A 25,236-nucleotide genomic window follows, 5' to 3' on the forward strand; every position below is an offset into this window, starting at 1 on the left:
TACCATGCTGGGGGGGCTACATACCATGCTGGGCTGTATCATACCATGCTGGGGGGGATATATACCTTGCTGGGTTGTATCATACCATGCTGGGGGGGCTATATACCATGCTGGGCTGTATCATACCATGCTGGGGGGGGGCTATATACCAAGCTGAGCTGTATCATACCATGCTGGGGGGCTATATACCATGCTGGGCTGTATTATACCATGCTGGGGGGCTATATACCATGCTGGGGGGGCTATATACCAAGCTGTGGTGTATTATACCATGCTGGGCTGTATCATACTATGCTGGGAGGGCTATATACCATGCTGGGCTGTATTATACCATGCTGCGGGGGCTATACACCATGCTGGGCTGTATTATACCATGCTGGGGGGGGCTATACACCAAGCTGGGCTGTATCATACCATGCTGGGGGGGCTATATACCATGCTGGGCTGTATTATACCATGCTGGGGGGCTATATACCATGCTGGGCTGTATTATACCATGCTGTGCTGTATCATACCATGCTTGGGGGGGGGGCTATATACCAAGCTGAGGGGGATATATACCATGCTGGGCTGTATCATACCATGCTAGGGGGCTATATTCCATGCTGGGCTGTATTATGCCATGCTGGGGGGGGCTATATACCATGCTGGGCTGTATTATACCATGCTGGGGGGGGGGAGGGCTATATACCGTGCTGGGCTGTATCATACCATGCTGGGGGGGCTACATACCAAGCTGTGCTGTATTATACCATGCTGGGGGGGGCTATATACCATGCTGGGCTGTATCATACCATGCTTGGCTGTATTATACCATGCTGTGCTGTATCATACCTTGCAGGGGGCTATATACCATGCTGGGCTGTATTACACCATGCTGGGGGGGGCTATATACCATGCTGGGCTGTATTATGCCATGCTGGGTGGGCTATATACCAAGCTGTGCTGTATCATACCATGCTGGGGGGGCTATATACCAAGCTGTGCTGTATCATACCATGCTGAGGGGGCTATATACCATGCTGAGGGGGCTATATACAATGCTGGGCTGTATCATACCATGCTGGGGGGCTATATACCATGCTGGGCTTTATTATACCATGCTGGGGGGGCTATATACCATGCTGGGCTGTATCATACCATGCTGGGAGGCTATATACCATGCTGGGCTATATCATACCATGCTGGGGGGGGCTATACACCAAGCTGTGCTGTATCATACCATGCTAGGGGGGCTATATACCATGCTGGGCTGTATTATACCATGCTGGGGGGGCTACATACCATGCTGGGGGGGGCTATATACCATGCTGGGCTGTATCATACCATGCTGGGGGGGGCTATATACCAAGCTGTGCTGTATTATACCATGCTGGGGGGGCTATATACCATGCTGGGCTGTATCATACCATGCTGGGGGGGCTATATACCATGCTGGGCTGTATTATACCATGCTGGGGGGCTATATACCATGCTGGGCTGTATCATACCAAGCTGGGGGGCTATATACCATGCTGGGCTGTATCATACCATGCTGGGGGGGCTATATACCATGCTGTGCTGTATAATACCATGCTGGGGGGCTATATACCATGCTGAGGGGGCTATATACCATGCTGGGCTGTATTATACTATGCTGGCGGGCTATATACCATGCTGTGCTGTATCATACATGCTGGGGGGGCTATATACCATGCTGGGCTGTATTATACCTTGCTGGGGGGGATATATACCATGCTGGGGGGCTATATACCATGCTGTGCTGTATAATACCATGCTGGGGGGCTATATACCATGCTGGGGGGGCTATATACCATGCTGGGCTGTATTATACTATGCTGGCGGGCTATATACCATGCTGGGCTGTATCATACTATGCTGGGGGGGGCTATATACCATGCTGGGCTGTACTGTACCATGCTGGGGGGCTATATACCGTGGTGGGCTGTATTATACCATGCTGGGGGGCTATATACCATGTTGGGCTGTATTATGCCATGCTGGGCTGTATTATACCATGCTGGGGGGGCTATATACCATGCTGGGCTGTATCATACCATGCTGGGGGGCTGTATCATACCATGCTGGGGGGCTGTATCATACCATGCTGGGCTGTATTATACCATGCTGGGGGGGCTATATGCCATGCTGGGCTGTATCATACCATGCTGGGCTGTATCATACCAGCTGTTATGATTGAGTCACCGTAGGAGGCAAAAATAGAAATGCTAGCTAAGTCCAGAAAACCAGAGAAGTTGGCAGCTATCGGATTGCAGACCCCTGAACCTATCAACACAACTAGCAGTAGCCGTGGGGGGCTCCTACGATGCCCTAGGCCCCTCGATCACAGCCGGAGGACTACATAGCCTAAAGACAGAAAGGGAAATCTAAACTGCCCCAGAGCAGACCCCAAAGCAAAAGGCAGCCCCCCACACATAATGACGGTGAAGCAAGAAGAAAGAACAAAACACAGACTGAAAGACAGACTGAGCAAAGATGGGGCCCACGCTAGCTTAGATAGGAAAGGACAGGAAGGCTGCTGTCTGCAATCCGTGAAAAACCCTATGAAAATAAGAGCCAACCAACTGACAGTAAAAAAGGCCCTGAAGACGCTAGGCTTCAAAAAAGCTATGTCAGTACTCAGGAATATTCTGAAGACAGAGCATCAGGCAAAAGGAGATTCAGCTCACCCCAGCAGGGAATGGCAGAATCCAGAAAAGCAAGGAAAACAAAACACTAATGCAAAAAGGCAAAGCAGAAATCTTAGCTTTAGATGAGCAGGAATCAGACTGGTTTCCTAGAAATTCACAGAGAAATCACCCGCAGGCCAGAAGGGCGTCGGCAGCCTTATATCCAGTCATTAACTCCACTCAGCCAGTCATCATCATCAGCCCCAGGTGTTTGACAATCAGGCTCACTACCTTTCTTCACCAGAAGAGGGAGTTCCTCGGGCCTCAGTAGTGAAGGGGAAAATGAACTCACAACACCATGCTGGGGGGGGGCTATATACCATGCTGCGCTGTATTATACCATGCTGGGGGGCTGTATACCATGCTGGGCTGTATTATACCATGCTGGGGGGGGCTATATACCATGCTGCGCTGTATTATACCATGCTGGGGGGCTATATACCATGCTGGGCTGTATTATACCATGCTGGGGGGGCTATATACCATGCTGGGCTGTATTGTACCATGCTAGGGGGGCTATATACCATTCTGGGTTGTATTATACCATTCTGGGGGGGGGCATAGACCATGCTGGACTGCATTATACCATGGTGGGGGGGGCTATATACCATGCTGGGCTGTATTATACCATGCTGGGGGGCTATATACCATGCTGGGCTGTATTATACCATGCTGGGGGGGCTATATACCATGCTGGGCTGTATTGTACCATGCTAGGGGGGCTATATACCATTCTGGGTTGTATTATACCATTCTGGGGGGGGGCATAGACCATGCTGGACTGCATTATACCATGGTGGGGGGGGCTATATACCATGCTGGGCTGTATTATACCATGCTGGGGGGGCTATATACCATGCTGGGCTGTATTATACCATGCTGGAGGGCTATATACCATGCTGGGCTGTATTGTACCATGCTAGGGGGGCTATATACCATTCTGAGTTGTATTATACCATTCTGGGGGGGCATAGACCATGCTGGACTGCGTTATACCATGGTGGGCTATATACCATGGTGGGTTGTATACCATGTGTTCCTGGGCTATACACTATCGTTACATAGCGGCACTAACGCTGTAACGGATGAGTAAGGCCGGTTTCACATTAGAGCTTTTTAAGCGCACGCACGGCCGGGGGTAGCTCCGCCCCCGAGCCGGCTCTCTGCCCGCCAAAATCAAACTTTTCGGATTTTGGCGCGCACGGCGCACCGTCAAAAGTGCGCAGCACAGGTCAAAGCGCAACTAGCGCACGGCCTGCGCACGATCTGTGCACCCTATGCTAAAGATAGGGTGCGCCGATCGCAGGCGCCGCTGTCCGCTAGTAGGCGGCGCTACAAGCAAGGGGCGGGCACGCCGGGCAGAGAGCCGGCTCGGGGGCGGAGCTACCCCCGGCCGTGCGTGCGCTTAAAAAGCGCTAATGTGAAACCGGCCTTAATGCACCCATTGGCCGCAATGATACTAACGCATCCAAAATCGGCCTGATGCGTTACTTCATGACGCCCCCTTGAACGCGGTCTGCAGCATTTGTGGGGGCGTCTTGAAGTAACACATCATGCCGATTTTGGATGCGTTAGTATCATTGCGGCCAATGGGTGCATTAACTCATCCGTTACAGCGTTAGTGCCGCTATGTAACGATCCCGTTGAACGCAGGGCCATAAACGCAATGTGAACCCGGCCTAAAGGCCCCGTCTCACTAAGCGACTTACCAGCAATCCCGACACCGATATCAAGGTGTCAGGATCGCTAGTAAGTCGCTATGTGATCGCTGGTGAGCTGTCACACAGACAGCTTCACCAGCGATCAGCACAGCGATGCCGAGCGCCCGGCATCGCTGGCCATCCTGTAAAAAATAGAATCAAAGTAAAAAATATAGTTATTCTCACCATCCGATGTCCTGCGCAGTCTTCCGGCCTCTCTCCACGCTCCGGTCCCAGTGATCCTTTGCATGAATGACCGCGAGATGTCACGGTCTCGCGGGATAACAAAGTCTCGCGGTCATTTGTGCAAAGGATCACTGGGACCGGAGCGTGGAGAGAGGCAGATGGCTGAACGGGACATCGGAAGGTGAGAATACTATATTTTTTATTTTTTTTATTATTTTTTACACCTGATCGCTGGTCTCCCGCCTGTCACACACAGCGATGCGTGCTGGCCAGCGGGAGACCAGCGACCAAAGAAATGTCCAGAGGTTTCTTCCAGCGATCAGCGATACCGGCAGGGGGGCCGCTCGCTGATCGCTGTCACACACAGCGATCTCGCTGGTGAGATCGCTGTTACGTCACAAAAGTTGTGACTCAGCAGCGATCTCGCTACCAAGATTGCTTAGTGAGACGGGGCCTTAACACTTTGAGATGATGATATACCAATGTGCGGAGCCTCTCCTCCTACACACACCATATACTGTGTGTATACGCCAGGGAGGAGGGGCCAGGAAAGTGGATCTTTATTCGGGACTAAAGGTAACGCACAGGTCATTGCAGATGATGACAATGTGCTGCGTCCCTCCTCTCACACACAGTCACACACTATATATGCCATGGAGGAACTGGCAGGGTATATTTGGGACTGAAGGGTTAACCCACGTGCATTTATTCACATCTCCTCCTCTCCTGACCGCTCCTCCCCCCAGATGAGTCACAGTCAGCATTTACTGCTTCCAGGCGCCACAAAAAAAACCAAAACGGCTCATTCTCCCTGCAGAGCCGGCTCATTTCGTTCACAGCAGGGAGCCGGCTCTTTGTATCGGATCGTTCACGAACGACACATCACAGTTGCCTCTCTTCTTTGGCGCCGCAGCAGCAGGTGAGCGGAGCGTGTGGTTCCTGATGAAAGTGTGTCCGGTGCGTGACGTCATCGTGAGCGCAGACCTGAGGCAGCGCTTTGTCTGCTGAGCGTATGCATGGGGATGGCGCAGTGTGTGGCTGAGCTGTGTGGAGTCTGCCATGCTCAATGGTCCCCTATTGTGTGCTCACTGGTGTCCTAACCAGTCTGCCATTGACTTATGCTACTCGCCAACATCCCCTTTAACCCCTTCATGACCCAGCCTATTTTGACCTTAATGACCTGCCCATTTTTTGCAATTCTGACCAGTGTCCCTTTATGAGGTAATAACTCAGGAACGCTTCAACGCATCCTAGCGATTCTGAGATTGTTTTTTCGTGACATATTGGGCTTCATGTTAGTGGTAAATTTAGGTCGATAATTTTTGCGTTTATTTGTGAAAAAATCAGAAATTTGGTAAAAATTTAGAAAATTTCGCAATTTTCACATTTTGAATTTTTATTCTGTTAAACCAGAGAGTTTATGTGACACAAAATAGTAATAAATAACATTTCTCACATGTCTACTTTACATCAGCACAATTTTGGAAACAAATTTTTTTTTGTTAGGAAGTTATAAGGGTTAAAAGTTGACCCACGATTTCTCATTTTTACAACAAAATTTACAAAACCATTTTTTTTAGGGACCACCTCACATTTGAAGTCACTTTGAGGGGTCTATATGGCAGAAAATACCCAAAAGTGACACCATTCTAAAAACTGCACCCCTCAAGCTACTCAAAACTACATTCAAGAAGATTATTAACCCTTCAGGTGCTTCACAGGAACTAAAAGCAACGTGGAAGGAAAAAATGGACATTTTAATTTTTACAACAAAAGTTTTCATTTAGCCTCAGGTTTTTCATTTTCACATGGGCAACAGGATAAAATGGATCCTAAAAGTTGTTGGGCAATTTCTCCTGAGTACACCGATACCTCATATGTGGTCATAAACCACTGTTTGGGCGCACGGCAGGGTCCGGAAGGGAAGGAGCGCTATTTGACGTTTTGAATGGAAAATTAGCTCCAATCGTTATCAGACACCATGTCGCGTTTGGAGAGCCCCTGTGTGCCTAAACAGTGAAAAAACCCCACAGGTGACCCCATTTTGGAAACTAGCCCCCTTATGGAACTTATCTAGATGTGTGGTGAGCACTTTGATCCTCCAAGTGCTTCACAAAAGTTTATAACGCAGAGCAGTGAAAATAAAAAAATCATTTTTTTTCCGCAAAAATGATTTTTTAGCACACTATTTTTTATTTTCACAAGGCTAGCAGGAGAAATTGGACCCCAAAAGTTGTTGTGCAATGTGTTATGAGTACACCGATACCCCATATGTGGGGGACCACTGTTTGGGCGCACGGCAGGGCTCAGAAGGGAAGGGGCGCCATTTGACTTTTTGAAATTAGAATGACCTCTAATCGTTAGCGGACACCATGTCGCGTTTGGAGAGCCCCTGTGTGCCTAAACATTGGAGCTCCCCCACAAGTGACCCCATTTTGGAAACTAGACCCCCTAAGGAACTTTTCTAGATGCATAGTGAGCACTTTGAACCCCGAAGTGCTTCACAAAAGTTTATAACACAGTGCCGTGAAAATAAAAATAAAATTTTTCCTCAAAAAATTATTTTTTAGTGCACGTTTTTTTATTTTCAAAAGGGTACCAGGAGAAACTGGACCCCAAAAGTTGTTGTCCAGTTTGTCCTGAGTACGCTGGTACCCCATATGTGGGGGGGACCACTGTTTGGGCACACGTCGGGGCTCGGAAGAGAAGTAGTGACATTTTGAAATGCTGACTTTGATGGAATGGTCTGTGGGTGTCATGTGCGTTTGGAGAGCCCCTGATGTACCTAAACTGTGGAAACTCCCCACAAATGACCCCATTTTGGAAACTAGACCCCCCAAGGAACTTATCTAGATGTGTGGTGAGCACTTTGAACCCCCAAGTGCTTCACAGAAGTTTATAACGCAGAGCCGTGAAAGCAAAAAATCATTTTTTTTCGCTAAAAAAAATGATTTTTAGCCAGCAATTTTTTTTTCCACAAGGGTAACAGGATAAATTGGACCCCAAAAGTTGTTGTCCAGTTTGTCCTGAGTACGCTGATACCCCATATGTGGGGGGGAATCATTGTTTGGGCGCACGTAAGGGCTGAGAATGGAAGTAGTGACATTTTGAAATGCAGACTTTGATGGAAAAGTCTGTGGTCGTCGTTACGTTTGCAGAGCCCCTGATGTGCCTAAACAGTAGAAACCCCCACAAGTGACCCCATTTTGGAAACTAGACCTTCCAAGGAACTTATCTAGATGTCTGGTGAGCACTTGGCACCCCCAAGTGCTTCACAGACGTTTATAACGCAGACACGTGAAAATAAAAAAATCATTATTTTTTCAAAAAAAATCATTTTTTTAGCCCCCAGTTTTTATTTTCCCAAGGGTACCAGGAGAAATTAGACCACAAAAGTTGTTGTGCAATTTTTCCTGAGTACGCTGATACCCCACATGTTGGGGTAAAACACTGTTTGGGCACACGTCGGGGCTTGGAAAGGAGCGAGCACCGTTTGACTTTTTGAGCGCAAAATTGGCTGGTATCAATGGTTACACTATGTCGCGTTTGGAGACCCCCTGATGTGCCTAAATAGTGGAAACCCCTCAATTCTAACTCCAACCCTAACCCCAACACATCCCTAACCCTCTTTCCAACCCTAACGGAAAAATAAAAATAATTTCTTTATTTTATTAGTTGATCGTGCCTATGGGGGTGATAAACGGGGGGGTTTATTTACTTTTCATTCTATTTTGATCACTGTGAGAGTTTAAACTTAAGACACACCCCTGTATAATTAGATAATTAGTGGTGCTACAAGATGCAGGGGTTCCAGCCAATAATCCCCATATTTGTCCTGCAGTGATTTGTAGCACAATCTCACAGCCCATGTTCAGTTTCCCTGCAGCGCCCCCAGAGGGGAAATAAGGCATTCCACCGCTTTCCAATCAGCCGAAGAGATGAGGCTCCTGACCAGGGGTTGTCAGGCCTGATCTCCTTTAACCCCTTTCCTACAATGGACGTACTATTCCTTCCATGTGACCTGGGACCTAAGTCCCAAGGACGGAATAGTACGTCTAGTGAGATCAGCGGCGCTCACCTGGTGAGCGTCGTTGATCGCGGCCGGGTGTCAGCTGATTATCACAGCTGACACCCGGCACAATGTGTCAGGGGTGGTAACGGACCGCCCCCGACACGTTAACCCCTTGCACACAGCGATCAAACACGATCGCGGTGTACCGGGGGTTAAAGGGAAACATCGGCAGGGAGTGGGCTCCCTCCGTGCTTCCCTGAGCCCCCCACAGCAGCACAATGTGCAGCGCTGCTGCGGGGGGCTCTTTCCCTACAGGTCCCCGGATCCAATATGGCGACGGGGGCCTGTAGGGAGCTGACTTCCTCAGTGCCTGCAAAGCGCAGGCATGAGGAAGTCTGCGTCTATGCCTGTGACAGATTGCTGATCTGTGATAAAGTGTAAAAATAATTTTTAAAAAATCGCTAAATAAATTAAAAAAAAAATAAAAAAATTCCCTAATAAATTCATTTTTTGAAAATAAAAAAAAAAAAAGTATACATATTTGGTATCACTGCGTCCGTAACGACCCGCCCTATAAAACTGTCCCATTAGCAAACCCCTTAAAAAATAAAAAACGAAGCAAAAAATAATGATTTATTATCATACTGCCTAACAAAAAGTACAACGCACGATCAAAAAGACGCATATAAATATCCATGGTACCGCTGAAAACGTCATCTTGTGCTGCAAAAAACGAGCCGCCACACAGCATCATCCGCAAAAAAATAAAGTTATAGCTCGCAGAATAAAGCGATGCAAAAATAATTATTTTTTATATAAAATTGTTTTCATTGCATAAAACCGCCAAAACATAAAAAAATGACATAAATGAGGTATCGCTCTAACCGTACTGACCCGAAGAATAAAAGCACTTTATCAATTTTACCGCACGTGGAACGGTGTAAACGCACCCCCCCAAAAGAAATTCATGAAACGCTGGTTTTTGTTCATTCTGCGTCCCAAAAATCGGAATCAAAAGCGATCAAAAGATGTCACATGCCAGAAAATGGTACCAATAAAAACGTCAACTCGTCCCGCAAAAAATAAGACCTCACATGACTCGGTGGGTCAAAATATGGAAAAATTATAGCTCTCAATATGTGGTGATGCAAAAACTATTTTTACAATAAAAAGCGTCTTTTAGCGTATGACAGCTGCCAAACATAAAAACCGCCATAAATAGTAAATCAAACCCCCCGTTATCACCCCCTTAGTTAGGGAAAAATAATAAAATTAAAAGAAAATATTTATTTCCATTTTCCCGTTAGGGCTAGGGTTAGGGCTGAGATTAGGGTTAGGGGTGTGTTGGGGTTAGGGTTGGAGTTATAATTGGGGGGTTTCCACTGTTTGGGCACATCAGGTGCTCTCCAAACGCAACATGGCATCTGATCTCAATTCCAGCCAATTCTGCGTTGAAAAAGTCAAATGGTGCTCCTTCCCTTCCAAGCTCTGCCATGCGCCCAAACAGTGTTTTACCCCCACACATGGGGTATCAGCCTACTCAGGGCAAATTGCAAAACAACTTTTTGGGTCCAATTTCTCCAGTTGCCCTTAGCAAAATAAAAAATTGGGGGCAAAAATATCATTTTTGTGGAAAAAAAATGATTTTTTTTATTTTCACGCCCGGGCGTTATAAACTTGTGTGAAGCACTTGGGGGTTCAAAGTGCTCACCACACATCTAGATAAGTTCCGTGGGGGGTCTAGTTTCCAAAATGGGGTCACTTGTGAGGAGTTTCAATAGTTTAGGTACATCAGGGGCTCTCCAAACGCACATGACACCCGCAGACCATTCCATCAAAGTCTGCATTCCAAAACGTCACTCCTTCCCTTCCGAGCTCTGCCATGCGCCCATACAGTAGTTTTCTCCCATATATGAGGTATCAGCGTACTCAGGATAAATTGGACAACAACTTTTGGGGTCCAATTTCTCCTGTTACCCTTGGGAAAATAAAAAATTGGGGACTAAATGATCATGTTTGTGGAAAAGTGCTCACCACACATCTAGATAAGTTCCTTAGGGGGGCTAGTTTCCAAAATGGTGTCATTTGTGGGGGGTTTCCACTGTTTTGGTAAATAAGGGGCTTTCCAAACGCAACATGGTGTCCGATCTCAATTCCAGCCAAAAACGTCAAATGGCGCTACTTCCCTTCCGAGCTCTGCCATGCGCCCAAATAGTCGTTTACACCTACATATGGGGTATCAGCGTACTCAGGACAAATTGCACAATAACTTTTAGGGTCCTGTTACCCTTGGAAAAATAAAAATTGGGGGTGAAAAGATCATTTTTGTGGAAAAAATGATTTTTTTAATTGTACGGCTGTACGTTATAAACTTCTGTGAAGCCCTTGGGGGTTCAAAGTTCTCACCACACATCTAGATAAGTTCCTTGGGGGGTCTAGTTTCCAAAATGGGGTCACTTGTGGGGGTTTTCCACTGTTTAGGTACATCAGGGGCTCTCCAAACGTGACATGGCGTCCGATCTGAATTTCAGCCAATTTTGCATTGAAAAAGTCAAACGGCGCTCCTTCCCTTCTGAGCTCTGCCATGCGCCGAAACAGTGGTTCCCCCCCACATATCAGGTATCAGCGTACTCGGGAGAAATTGCACAATAACTTTTGCAGTCTAATTTCTCCTGTTACCCTTGGTAAAATAAAAAAACAATTGAACTTGAAGTATTTTTTTTGTGAAAAAATGTTAAATGTTTATTTTTTTTTTTTTTAAATATTCAAAAAATTCCTGTGAAGCACCTGAAGGTTTAATAAACTTATTCAATGTGGTTTTGAGCACCTTAAGGGGTCCAGTTTTTAGAATGGTGTCACTTTTGGGTATTTTCTATCATATAGACCCCTCAAAGTGGCTTCAAATGTGATGTGGTCCGTAAAAATAAAATGGTGTTGCAAAAATGAGAAATCGCTGGTCAAATTTTAACCCTTATAACGTCCTAACAAAAAAAAATTTTGGTTCCAAAATTGTGCTGATGTAAAGTAAACATGTGGGAAATGTTACTTAAGTTTTTTGTGTGCCGTATGTCTGATTTAAGAGCATAAAAATTCAAAGTTGGAAAATTGCGAAATTTTCGCCAATTTTCCATTTTTTTCACAAATAAACACAAGTTATTTGAATGAAATTTTACCACTATCATGAAGTACAATATGTCAAGAGAAAACAATGTCAGAATCACCGGGATCCATGGAAGCGTTTCAGAGTTATTACCTCATAAAGGGACAGTGGTCAGAATTGTAAAAATTGGCCCGGGAGTTAACGTGCAAACCACCCTTGGTAGTGAAGGGGTTAAGGGGGATCCATGTTCCATGCTGCAGTTTGTTTTGAAAAAACTCACCCTCCCCTGGTCCATTGCGGAGTCTCCATTGCTGTTCCCAGTGTAAGTTATTGTCTGGCAGTATTGATGTCACTCCAACAGCGCTTCAGCCAATCAAATCTATCAAATCGGGTAAAGCTCAGTGATTGACTACAGTGCTGTCAATGTGATGTCCTCGTTACAGACAATATCAGATGCTTGGAGCAGAATTCTGCTAAAGTTTTCTGAAGCTTGAAAACCACTTTGAACCTCAGGCAGCATGAATCAGAGATCCTACAACACACAGGGAGAGACTTGTCAGTCTAGGGGATCGGGGCCGTGAGAAGCCACCAGGGATCTACCTCTTGGCAGGGATGTAGCAATTGCAGAGGGTGCGACCAGTCCTGTGCAAGAGGGGACCTGCCCATGCCAGTGACTATTTCAACTGGATGTGTGTCCGAGGATACACATTCAGCTGAAATGTATTGCAGCACACAGACCCACTGGGTCCATGCACTGCAGTACACGCTGCTGACCAATCAGAAGCCGGCAGCTGACGATTAGCCATTTACAGGCGGCACATACCATAGCCAGACTGTGCTCTGGCTATAGAAGAGGATGCTGAACATCGTGGAAGATGGGCTAATGAGCTGGAACATTATATCAAGAAAAGCCCAGGATGGGGGACACATTACTGGCAGGGGCCCAGGATGGGGAAAATGAAATCAGGATGGGGGACATTATACCAGGAAGGGGTCGAGGATGGGCAACATTTTGCCAGGAAGGGATCCAAGATGGGGGACGTTATACCAGGAAGGGGTCCAGAAATGGAGGATACTGTACAGAAAGGGGCGCAGGATTGGGGACATCATACTAGGAAGGTTGCCCAGTTTGGGAGACATTTTACCAGGAGTGAGTCAATGATGAGGGACATTATTACAGGAAAGGGCCCATAATGTTGGACATTCCTACTGGAAGGAGTCCAGGATTAGAAACATTCATACTGGAAGGGGCACAGGATGTTGGACATTATTGCAGGAAGGGGCCCAGGATGCTGGACATTATTGCAGGAAGGGGCCCAGGATGGCTACATTAGTACAGGATGAGGGATATTATTACATTATGGAGGGTGGGGGGCAAACACGCATGTCTTTAATGGATTCAGGATGCTATGAGGGCTGATACATATGAGCAACATCTAGGTGGGAGCCCCGGTCCAAATTTTGCATTGTGACTCTAGTTACCCCACTGCTTTTCGGACTAGTCTCATTGTCTCTTGCTGGTATTTATAATTATGCTTCCTCTTAAACACTGCATCGTTTTAGAGTAAACCATATGTTTTCCTTTTATAGCGCCACCATACTCCTCAGTGCTTTGCAGCCATGATCATTGTACATGGCAGTAATAATGGAGCCTGTCACTAGTTTTTCCCGTCTGAGGTTTGAGGAGCATTAATCTTTCAGGCTCTTTTGACCTTTGATGAAATCAATTTACTTCTGTGACATAAAGTTATCAGAACATCAGAAGGGCCAGCTGTCGTAGCAGACCACCAAGGTGCTGGAGACCCCACTTAGTCTGGCCTAAAGGGCAAAGGCTACCAGTCATCGCTCCGCTGTCTTCTTGTAGGAGCCTTTATGGCATATACCGGCTGTGGTTGGAATAAGAAAAATCTCTTCTTTGTATCTTTCAGGGACATCGTTATTGGAATCATGGCCGCCACGTCTCAGTACGTCCTCCCCAATGACCTTCCCGTCGCTTTACTTGATTGTGAAGAGGCCTTTTCACTTCTATCAGCGGAGGAGAAGCTTTACACCCATTTTTTGTCTCGAGCGTCATTTTATGGAGGACTGATCGTTCTCTTCCAGACCTCGCCTGAATCTCCAGCCATATACATTCTGCTTAACAGGCTCTTCCGGGCGCAGGAGCCCTCTGTGCTGCATGGAGTGGCCCAGGCCCAGGGGTTGACCGATGAGGAATACCAGGTATGTGTATGTATATTTATTAAAGGGGGATTCCGGCTCCACTCTTTTCCGTATCGGGAGGTGAGTGGGGCAGGTATTGTCTCTTATACAGGTATCTGAATGGTCATGAGCGGCTGTTCTCGTGCACCTCCCCTTACAAGTACTAGTTCATGAGATTGATATGTGCTGATCGAAGACATGACCCAACAGATATCTGCAGACGTGACATTACTTACTCCATTTACCTCCATGGAAGTGAGCAGAGCCGGAATAGTCAATCGATGGCTTCTGCACCACGGAGATACGGTTTGAATAAAAGCATGGTTTAAGCACCTATATCCTGTTAAAAGGGGTTATCCCACAAACACTTATCTAACCACAGGATCGGTGAGAGTCTGACTACTGGGATCCATGTGAATTCAGTACTGTACATGTGTGACCAGAGGTCCCATACACTGTAGATATGCTTACCACTTCTCCACACATATTTATGGGACCACCATTCTTGTCCCTGCAGTGGAACCCACACTGATCATACATTTTATGCCTAACCTCTGGATCGGGGATACATTTTGTCGAGGACTATTTGAATTTTCTTTTACTGTGGACTTAAAAACTAACAGGCATGTAGCTGCTAACAGCGGCAACTACCAGCCTTTTCCATCCAGCGGCCGATACAGAGAGGTCACCGGCGATTCAGCTGCTCCACGTCAACAGACCAGCTATTCTTCTTCTGAACTGCTCTGTCGACAGGGTGTGACTGCCAACATCATGCTGATTGAAAGCCAGCTCCCCGTAGTTAGGCAGCAGGGATCTGGCTGTCAATCAGCATGACTTCAGCAGTCACGCCCCGTCAACAGAGCAGAGCGGGATATAAGTCACTGCTCTGTCAAAGTGGCGTCAATGAAATCCGCTGAATCCCCCGCAGGAGCTGTCTGTGATCACTCTGAGTTGGGAGAGATCGGTGCCGGGGCAGGCAGATAGGTAGCAACTAACTGGCTGTTAGTTCTTAGGTCCATGGTAAAAAAAAAATAAACAGATAATGCCTTTAATGGCAAGAGAAGAAGTGACGGTGATTGGAGCTGTAGACGTTCCTTCCCTTTGTTGATTGTTGTAATGGTGAAGATGACATCTACAGCTGTGGGTTGATCATTCGTGTCTTCAGAACCTGAGCAAATAATTGCCGGAGTCTCATGATAGAATATAATATATTCTGCAGTCTCTCCAGAAAAGATCTGCACACTATGTACAAATGATGTACAACACCTATATCACCATGCCTTGTAGTGACACGAGCTGTGGGGTCTATGGTGCGGTGATGGTTATGACACATGGACATCCTGTATCTCCCCTCTTATTCTTGCAGGCCCTCCTAGTTTACACTGCTGGATTTTTTGCCAATATGGGAAACTACAAATCCTTTGGGGATACAAAGTTTGTTCCTACTGTTCCTAAGGTAAGTGCTTTCCAATGGTGAAGAGAAAGTTTCTGTATAGACGGAGTCATTGCTGACTGTTTCCTGTGCAGGAGAAGCTGGAGAAGCTGCTGCGCGCAAGTGAGGCCTTCACTGAAGACCCAGAAGGGATGGAAGCACTGTGGAAGATGGTGGAAGATGGCATGTACTCACTGGAGCCGCAGGAGAGACAGCTGGGCCTAGGGGACCATGTAAGTGGCCAGAACTAAAACATGAGTAAGGGTAACGTTATTTAGGCTAACATTTACAGGAGGAGTCATTTATGAGCGGTGCAACAGAGTTGTAACAAAACATTGCGCACATATTAAAGGGAGCACAGAATGACTATTGAGACCAAGCACTGGCGCTTAGAGTACACATTTAAATACACCTTCCCACCTACTGTACTTGATTTCCATTTCTTTCCATACTCTTCATCGATAAAACCAGATCTGTCACTCAAAGAAGGGAGGGTGGAGATAGATGGGAAGGTGTACTTTAATGCTTGGCCATTCTAAGGGTGCACAGAGTGCCTCAGCTTGGTTTGAACAGTCATTCTGTACTGACACTCACTTTCCTCATGTGCAGGCATTGCACGACTTTATGTATCCGTGATTACATCTACTAGCCACTAACTGTCACTATATCAGTAGTCTTTATACCTAAGGTCCTGCAGTGCCTGCATATGGGGAAAGCGATATAGTTAATCACAAAAACTATACTACATTTCTAATTGGAGGTATTTGCTAATATTATTATTACACCTACTACACATTGGGATAGGATCTTTGAGTTGGGAATATCCCTTTATGTTCCGGATATCCCCTTTAAGCGCACTGTTTTGGATTATAAATCTGAAAATACTCTACTAGTTCTATGACTGTTTCTGATTGTTGGCGCTTCTTTGCTAAAACATCACTATTTATATGATCATTTTATACTTTTGTTTTCTTATAGGGTATTAGCACTTATTTTTCGACAAATTGCACATTGGAAGATGCCGAACTGATTCAGAAGTTCCTTGACTCAAAGGTAAATGAATCAAGTTGTTCTGCTCACTCCTCTGCTTCTGGGATTACATACCTGTCAAGATGCGCTGATTTTCCTTTTCTCGTAGAGCCTTAGTGCCTACAACACGCGACTATTCAAAACTCAGGACGACGGTGGCAGAACCAAGTATGAAGTTCGTCTGGCATCGGTCAGCAAAGAAGGTGAGCAATTAAATGGGGTGGCGAACAGGAAAGTAACGTTTACACCTGACATTGCCGTTATTTATAGGCCTTCATTTCATATCCGTAGGATCTGGGGATGCATCGTCTGATCTGTCAAAGCTCTTGGGACAATTTGAGTTTGAAGGTTACGAGATCCAAGTCACAAGGGGGGATTACTCTCCTTTACTTCTAAGGGTGAGGGAAAACCTGGAGAAAGCCAAGGTATGTCCTGTATTTAACGCTGTTTCGGACACCAGGGTGTATGTACGGTCCTTATAGCCTGCACGGAAAGGAAAATATGTAATGTGTATATTTCAGAAGTTGGGTTTTGAGGATAATTCAGAAAAGATAACAGGTATTTGCATCTCACTAAATGATCAACGGGGTCCAACCTTTAGGACCCCCCCATGAACCTTTAAAATTAGGATGGGAATGCCTGGAGTGCCCCCCGTAGGGAACGCATGGCGTGCCCCCCCCGTAGGGAATGCAAAAGCTCCTTTGGTTGTCTCCACCACACTGCTCACGATTTCTCTTATTAGTTACCTTTGTGACCATACTTTTATTTTCTTCCATTCTTATAGGTTTACGCTTCCAATGAAAACCAAAGGAAAATGCTGGAGGAGTATGGACGCAGCTTTCAGGAAGGGTCCATCGAAGCTCATAAAGAGGGCTCCAAATACTGGGTGCAGGACAAAGGACCAATAGTGGAGAGGTCGGAAGAGACGAGGGAGGTGGGGGGAGTAAGAATATATAAGGAGCACATGTTTTAACATTCAACCTTTCATTACAGCTACATTGGATTCATTGAAAGTTATAGAGACCCATTTGGTTCCCGTGGAGAATTTGAAGGTGAGATCCAGAGAATTATAAAATAGAAACTTACAGAATTTTGTTCTCACTTTTATATGAATATTTGGGTTTAAACAAATTAGATACTGGATAGGTGATAACAGATTGGTGTGGGGGACATTACTCTCGCTTGTGCTCTGCTGCTCCATTCAAAGTCTTTGGCACCTGCAAAGATGGCTGAGCATCACCATTTGTGTCAGTCTCCCGGACTGTGGCCAGAACTAGCTGAATGGAGCAACGTGCATGGGGCGATGTATTATAAGGAGGTGTCACACTGTGAAGGTCTTCAGTAAGGGAGAGGGGACCCAAACTGTACTTATCATGCTCCTGTTAAACCCTAATCCCCTCCCCCACCCCATGAGGCATGGGACATAAAAGTAAGGTAAACAAGACACAAATACACAACAGGGATAACAGAATTCCTCTATCATACAAAAGCACTAACCAACAATAGGATAGGGACAGGGAAGAATAAAACAAAAGGGAAAATGGAATAGGAGATAAACACACACAAACTACAAATCACTACTACTGCAAGTCCACTCCAACCACTTAGCTTTAGCATTCAGCACAGGAAGACAAATCTTTACCAGCAGGGACTAACTTCTCAGACCCTGTATAGATAGAGGGAGTAAATGATAAGCAGTTGCAGCTGACAACAACCAGGCTGTATGGTCTCAGCCAGCATGGAAAGAGTCCTTAACCCTCTCAGCACTGAAGGAAACCAAATCCATTTAAAATAGAATATGATTCACACCATTGCGAAAGAAGTCCTGTGATTCATTATCCGACGTGAATGTCTTAACTCCAGGTCTTCTAGGGGCTCGTGATAGGAGGGCAGAAGAGAATAATGACATTTCTGTGGTTTGTTGAAACTTTATACTGTGTGACTATCTTGCTTAATTCTCTTGTAACTAGCTGTTCTTTCTGTTTTTCAGGCTTTGTGGCTGTGGTTAACAAGCTAGTGAGTGCTCGCTTTGCTCAGCTGGTCGCTGCAGCAGAACGGCTCGTTGCATCGCTTCCATGGCCGTCTACGTATGAGAAGGACACTTTCCTCCGGCCCGACTTCACCTCATTGGACGTAGTCACATTTAGTGGCAGTGGCATCCCTGCTGGCATCAACATCCCAAACTGTAAGGTTACACAGGTTTATTTGCCTATTAGTATGTGATTTTGAGTTCTTGGCACCTGCTGAATAAGACCCGTTCTGCCTTTATTTCATCTTTCATTGTGGGTTTCTTGATCCTGACTGCATCGTTTGCATATGGCTCTGAGGCTGTTAGTTCAGGTCATAAGACCAGATTTTGGTCCGTCACATGGACTGTAGGGTACAATCGTGTGAATCTAGTCGCAATCTGATTCAGAGCTACATGCCGATGATGCATAGTTTTGTAAAATCATAGCATAATAGGACCTGATAATAAAACCAGCTCGTTGTTGAACCGTTACAGTGCAGCCCTGTCCTGCCCTGTGTGTAGTAGCATACTTGTGGCCACATGCTGACTGGACGTCGGCCACATGCTGACTATACGTGCTTGTCCGCTCTCACAACAGAGGTGCACTGAGAAAAGGATGCGCACATCTAGTCTGAATGTAAGTGGAAATCTGTAAATTGCATACTTGCGCTCACCGGCCATACTGGAGAACCCTGATAGTGAGCGCCACACAATGTCAGGTTTCAGACTTTCATCCCAAGCCTGGATAACCCCTTTAACATTTAAACAATCCACACACTCCTGTTTATGCAGGAATCTGCTGAACTGTATACTGATTGGCTTCATCTGACCAACGTTCCCAAATTAATGAATGGGATTTAGTAGAGTCTGTCACATTTTCTATAAAAATAGTACATATCTTGCAAAGTGTAAATGTACGAGCACACGTGTACATGAAAAATTCTCACACGTCCATGAAACATGGCCCACGCTTGGATCAAAATACCTGTCACAACTGGACGTATAGGAGACAGTTAGCTCAGGTCAGAAGTGGTAGGGACAAGTATTACGATCCAAGTGCAGTGAACATATGAAACCAGCTTGGAGTCTGTTTAGATGGGCCGATGATCATGGAAAGAGCTTTAGAAGGAATGCTTGTTTCCAAATATCTGCCTCTTTAAACAGACCAGCGATGATTACTAAACCAGCTTAACGATCATCATCGGCAGCACATCCTCCTGCGTAAACAGAACTCGTGCTGCCGAGAATATGATATGCTTTGTTCACAGAGCTATCTTAGTAATTGTTTCGTGTGTAAAGAATTTATGGACATCTATGGTTTGATATCTTTGCCTGTGTGGATTGGATGGGTTGTTACCAACATCTGGTGAGAATTTCATGTCAGTAGCACCTTTAGAAATATATTTACCTAGAAAACTGGTGATGTGTTCATTACTTATTTCACCCGCTGTATGTCTGGCTTCAGTGGAGGAATGGACCAATCTGCTTGTGTGTTTAGGATGGAGGATTAGTTTTGGAAAAAATACGCCAGTGATATAATAGGGTTAATAGTGCATTGACCTTTAATTCTAGGTGATATAAAATGCACTCTGTGTCTGTATTTCCGCAGATGATGACATCAGACAGAGCATTGGATTTAAGAATGTCTCTTTGGGGAATGTTTTATCGGTCGGATATGCGACGGAGCGCGATAAGCTGACCTTCTTATCCGAAGAAGACAAGGTACAGTATATACCGTATACAGAGACTGATGACTGCAGTAATGAATACCTGAGAAGTGCACCCATGCTGTGTAAGCAGCGGTCATGTATTCGGGATATTGTCTGTGCACGTTCACACTCGCATCCTTGCCCGACACGCTTTACTAGCTTTTCGAGAACAGAGGCCCCATTGTCCGGCAAAGTAACGAATGGATAAGAGAAGAGAACAAGAGTCTTGCACCAAGATGTTGTACATGGGCTGGTAAATGTAATATTAAGTCCACAGGATGATGAACCTTTAGGGTGATGAAGGGAACTTGCTCTCATAGCAAGTTATGTCCCCAGATTTCACAATATAAGCTGCATTTATTATCAAACACATATTAGACCATCAAAAATCCATGCAGGATTGGTTGTGCAATCCATTGTGAAAGTTTCACTGCCAAATATTAAAATGGCCTCCTAAAATGTTCATATTTAATATTTGGATTATACAGGGATTCTAATGTGGATTTTGACAGTAAGTACACCAGGTACTTCAGGTCTAAAAAAATATATTTAATAATTGTATGTATTTTGGTGACAGATCTGCTTTAAAGCGTGCTCGGATGCTAACAGAGTGTCTTCGGCATATTTGAAACATATGTTTGAGTCCTCGCAGCTGTTAGACAGCCCCAACACATACAGGGATTGCGTGTTTTCTTTAGACAATCCATGCATGTGTTGCACTGTCGAGCAGTCAGGAGAAATTCAGCCAAAGGGACTCAAACATATTTTTCGAGCACACCGAAATCACTTGGTTAGCACCCGAGCATGCTCAGATAACACCTTATCCCAGCACGTTCGCTCATCGATAGTTACATTCCATGGGAAAAAAGTCTGCTATCTCTCTAGTACCACTTACAACAGGGAGCTACCTTTTATAAGTCAGTGTTAAACTTCTTAGCAAGCCTTGGACTATGGGAATTCCAGTTAAAAAGAACTTTAATCATTAACCCCTTCGGTTTTGCGTTTTCATTTTTCGCTCCCCTTCTTCCCAGAGCCATAACTTTTTTATTTTTCAGTCAATATGGCCGTGTGAAAGCTTGTTTTTTGCGGGACGAGTTGTACTTTTCAACGACACCATTGGTTTTACTATGTCGTGTACTAGAAAAGTGCGGAGATTTAAACTTTATTTTTTTCTATTTTTTTTTATATTTTTAAAACTATTTTTTTTTATCTTTTGGCATGCTTCAATAGCCTCCATGGGAGGCTAGAAACTGCCATAGCTCGATCAGCTCTGCTGCATAGAGGCGGTGCTCAGATGCCTCTGTGTAGCAGAATTACAGACTTGCTTTGAGCGCCGACCACCGGAAGTGCTTGTTAAATGCTGCTGTCAGAATCATAGAATCGTAGAGTTGGAAGGGACCTCCTGGGCCATCTGGTCCAACCCCCTGCTCAAAGCAGGATTCGCTAAATCATCCCAGTCAGATGTCTGTCCAGCCTCTGTTTGAAGACTTCCATTGAAGGAGAACTCACCACTTCTCGTGGCAGCCTGTTCCACTCATTGATCACTCTAACTGTCAAAAAGTTTTTTCTAATATCTAATCTGTGTCTCCTCCCATTCAGTTTCATCCCATTGCTTCTAGTCTTTCCTTGTGCAAATGAGAATAAAGTTGATCCTTCTACAATGTGACAGCCCTTTAGATATTTGTAGACAGCAATTAAGTCTCCTCTCAGTCTTCTCTTTTGCAAACTAAACATTCCCAAATCCTGCAACCTTTCCTCATAAGACAGGGTTTTCAGACCAGTCACCATTCTGGTCGCTCTTTTCTGAACTTGCTCCAGTTTGTTGATGTCTTTTTTAAAATGTGGTGCCCAAAACTGGACACAATATTCCAGATGAGGTCTGACCAAAGAGGAGTAGAGGGAAATAATGACTTCACGTGATCTAGACTGTATGCTTCTGTTAATACATCCTAGAACTGCATTTGCCTTTTTTGCTGCTGCATCACACTGTTGACTCATATTCAGTCTGTGATCTATTAGTATACCCAAGTCTTTCACATGTGCTGTCACTTAGCCCTATTCCTCCCATTCTATATATGCTTTTTTCATTTTTATTGCCCAGATGTAGTACTTTGCATTTCTCCCTGTTAAAAACCATTCTGTTAGTTACTGCCCACTTCTCCAGTTTATTTAAATCTTTTTGAATCCTCTCTCTCTCTTCTCTAGTATTACCTATCCCTCCTAGCTTTGTGTCATCAGCAAATTTAATCAGTTTACCCTCAATTCCTTCATCTAAATCGTTGATAAAGATGTTGAACAATACAGGGCCCAGGACAGAGCCCTGTGGTACCCCACTTGAGACATTCTTCCAACTGGATGTGCAGCCATTTACGACCACTCTTTGGGTCCGATCACTAAGCCAGCTATGAATCCACCTAACAGTTGCCTTGTCCATTCCATACTTAGTCATTTTTTCAATAAGGATTGTATGAGAGACTTTGTCAAATGCTTTGCTGAAGTCAAGATATACTATATCTACAGCATTTGACAGAGTTTGACAACAGCATTTAACTAGTTAATAGCCACAGGCGGATCGCAATTCCGCCTGCGGCTATTGCGGGCTCATTCAAAACAGCTGACTTGTCCCATCTGTGAGGTGGGCTCACCGCCAGAGCCCACATCAAAGAGGGGGATGCTGCCATCGGACGTACTATACCGTCCGAAGGCAGTAAAGCGTTAAAAGGGCTCTTCTGAAAATCGCAAGTGGTCTTTTATCCGTTGGATTTGGGAAAAATTGATACCGCTGGGAGTATGAATGGATGGGACCCTCAGCGATCCCCAGAATGGGACTTTGAAGAACCTCATCTTGAATGGACCAGAGAGACACAAAGCTCAACCTTCGTTCCATTCATTGTGAGTCTGCTAGAGAAAGCTGATTGCTGCGCGCCACAATTTCCAGCAGTCCCACAGACAATGAATAGATCAAAGTGCTAGCATGAGCTCCTCTTGTCTGTTCAAGAGAAGACTTTGTATCGCCAGGTTCTAGAACCCCCATTCCCTGGATAACAGGGGGTCCCAAAGATCAGACCCTCAGCGATTAACACGATATCCAGTGAGCAAGTTGTGATTGTGGGAAAATCTCTTTAACAGAATGACCTAATGCAGGGGTAGCCATATACATTATGTAGTTATCAAACACTTTTATTCTGTATGGGGAGAGGAGAGTAAGCAGCTGCTACACACCGCCTCCCCCACTGTCATCTGTTGGGGGAGAGTCAGGAAGCCCCTATACAAATAGGTGGTCATCTGGTCCCACTAATATAAGTGGGTTTGGATGGCTACTAATGCATATGTGGTCTGAACACTTGGATTTATGGAAACAAGGTAGTGAAACAGCTAGCTCACCATTGAAGTCTGATATAGTCCAGGTGCACGGAACTTTGTCCTGATCCGATATGTCAAGAAAATGTAATAAAGGGTTTAGTTTGAGCTAATTAGATAAAATTCCAATGTTTTATTTACACAACTGTAAAAAATTCCATGGCACTCAAAGGCCAAAAAATCATCAAAGAGGAGAGAAAAGCGACACATTTCAGTGTTAATCAGAGCTGATTAAAATTGCCATTTGCTATTAAAACACATTGCTTTTTTCTCCTCTTTGTTGATTTTTTGCTTTCAAGTGTCATGGAATTTTTTATAATTGTCTAAATAAAACATTGGAATTTTGTATAAGAATTTGGACCTAAACCCTTTTTGTTTTTACTTGGATTTATTACCCACGATAAGAATACATTGGACTGTGATACTTTTAATGATCTAGTCCCCCCTATCTTGGTGACCTTACATGTCGCTCTCTTCTCTTGGCCATTCATTGGGTAACTTTCTTGATGAAGCGGCCTGTGTACTCTGATACCAAATGGTTTTCTTTTCTCCTTCGTCTCATTGGGGGACACAGATACTGTGGGGTGTATGCTTCTGCCGCTAGGAGGCTGACACTGAGTGAAAAAAAGAGGTTCGCTCCTCCTCTGCAGTATACACCCTCGCCCCTATTGCGGGCGGAAATCAGTTTTTTGCTTAGTGTCCTATGGAGGCACACACAGTCTGGATCTCTCCAGACTATTTTTTTCTAGTTTACTATGAAGATGTGACAGGGGCGAGGGATCCTATGGAAATGGTCCGATCTCCCCAAACCATCAACGGGCGAGCACGCGTTGAGTATCGTCTCCGCGTATACTTTCCCGCACCGAGGGACATATCTGGGACTTTTCCCCAGACGTCTATTTTTGTTTGTTATATTATGAAGATGAGACAGGGGCAACGCATCCTATTGAAAGGATCCGATTTCCCCAAACCATCAACGGGCGAGCACGTGCGAGTATCCCTCCACGTATCCTTTCCCGCGACGTGGGACATTATGCCAGACTTAGCCCTGTCCACCCCTAGGTATTGAAACCATGGGCTGTACAGAGGCACAAGACTAATCCGTGCGGCCCCCACTGCTCCACCAACGCTAGATGGCGGTGCTGCAAGGCGGCGGACAGTCCCTCTCCTCACCCCCTGAAGGGGTTAGATGGAGCTAGGGTGCCTGCACCGTCCTATTTTTTATCAAAGACCCCCTCACATACCTGCGCTCAGGCTGAAGAGGATCATTGGTGGGAAAAGGGTCGGGGAGGGCTCCTGCGAAGACTTTGGGCTGGAGCCCACAGCCGCAGAACGCCTCGCGGCGTCCACTATCCATGCAAGAGAAGGGCTGGATCCGTCAGGACAGGAACACTGCCCCAGCCAGTAGCGCCACTTTTGGTACCGCGCCCCCCACACCCCGGTCGGGTAGGGGGAAAATTGAGGCCGCGGCTTCGGCCGGAGCTAGGCCGCGGCCGGAAGTTCCGCCCTCGGGGCCGCGTGTCGCTTCCGGCAGCCCACCCCGCACTCAGCGGCGGTAAAAATCGAGGCCCCTGCTTCGGAGCATGGGCTAGGCCGCAAAGTGGGAGTATCGCCCCTAGAGCGATTTTACAGGCTGGTGCGCGCCACAGATGTCGGCGCGCGATTTAAAGGAAGCATCCAGGTCGGGGGGGGCGCAGGACTGGGGTAAGTGCTGCCCGAGAGGCCATGCTATAGGGAAAAACGAGGGGCTACCTCTTCCCCATATCCCCAGCAGCGGACAGATACAGCATGTCCGGAAAAAAAAAGAGCAA

The 25,236-nt window shown here is 45.7% G+C and overlaps 2 protein-coding genes across 4 annotated transcripts in view; one reads left to right on the top strand and one right to left on the bottom strand.

The window, feature by feature from the left end:
• The window catches only part of MRPL11 (mitochondrial ribosomal protein L11), a 42,353-nt gene extending 39,540 nt beyond the window's left edge, over positions 1 to 2,813 (bottom strand). The window contains exon 1 of the mRNA XM_073563236.1: positions 2,691 to 2,813. The gene's annotated coding sequence lies outside the window, so the exon portion shown is untranslated. The remainder of the gene's footprint in view (positions 1 to 2,690) is intronic.
• A 2,460-nt stretch (positions 2,814 to 5,273) lies between these two features.
• Positions 5,274 to 25,236, top strand: part of LOC141076003 (dipeptidyl peptidase 3-like) — a 34,175-nt gene continuing 14,212 nt past the window's right edge. The window contains exons 1-11 of one of the 3 annotated variants that reach the window (XM_073563229.1): positions 5,274 to 5,495; positions 13,617 to 13,908; positions 15,254 to 15,343; positions 15,415 to 15,552; positions 16,298 to 16,372; positions 16,458 to 16,551; positions 16,640 to 16,773; positions 17,133 to 17,263; positions 17,342 to 17,400; positions 18,339 to 18,533; positions 19,966 to 20,078. In XM_073563229.1, coding sequence (XP_073419330.1) covers positions 5,323 to 5,495; positions 13,617 to 13,908; positions 15,254 to 15,343; positions 15,415 to 15,552; positions 16,298 to 16,372; positions 16,458 to 16,551; positions 16,640 to 16,773; positions 17,133 to 17,263; positions 17,342 to 17,400; positions 18,339 to 18,533; positions 19,966 to 20,078 — 1,494 coding nt within the window. In that variant the 5' untranslated portion in view covers positions 5,274 to 5,322. The other 2 variants (XM_073563231.1, XM_073563230.1) reach the window with 2 other exon arrangements.

The sequence above is a fragment of the Dendrobates tinctorius genome, unplaced genomic scaffold, assembly GCF_039654945.1.
Source record: "Dendrobates tinctorius isolate UK_male_01 unplaced genomic scaffold, ASM3965494v1 ptg000384l, whole genome shotgun sequence".
NCBI classification, from domain to species: domain Eukaryota; kingdom Metazoa; phylum Chordata; class Amphibia; order Anura; family Dendrobatidae; genus Dendrobates; species Dendrobates tinctorius.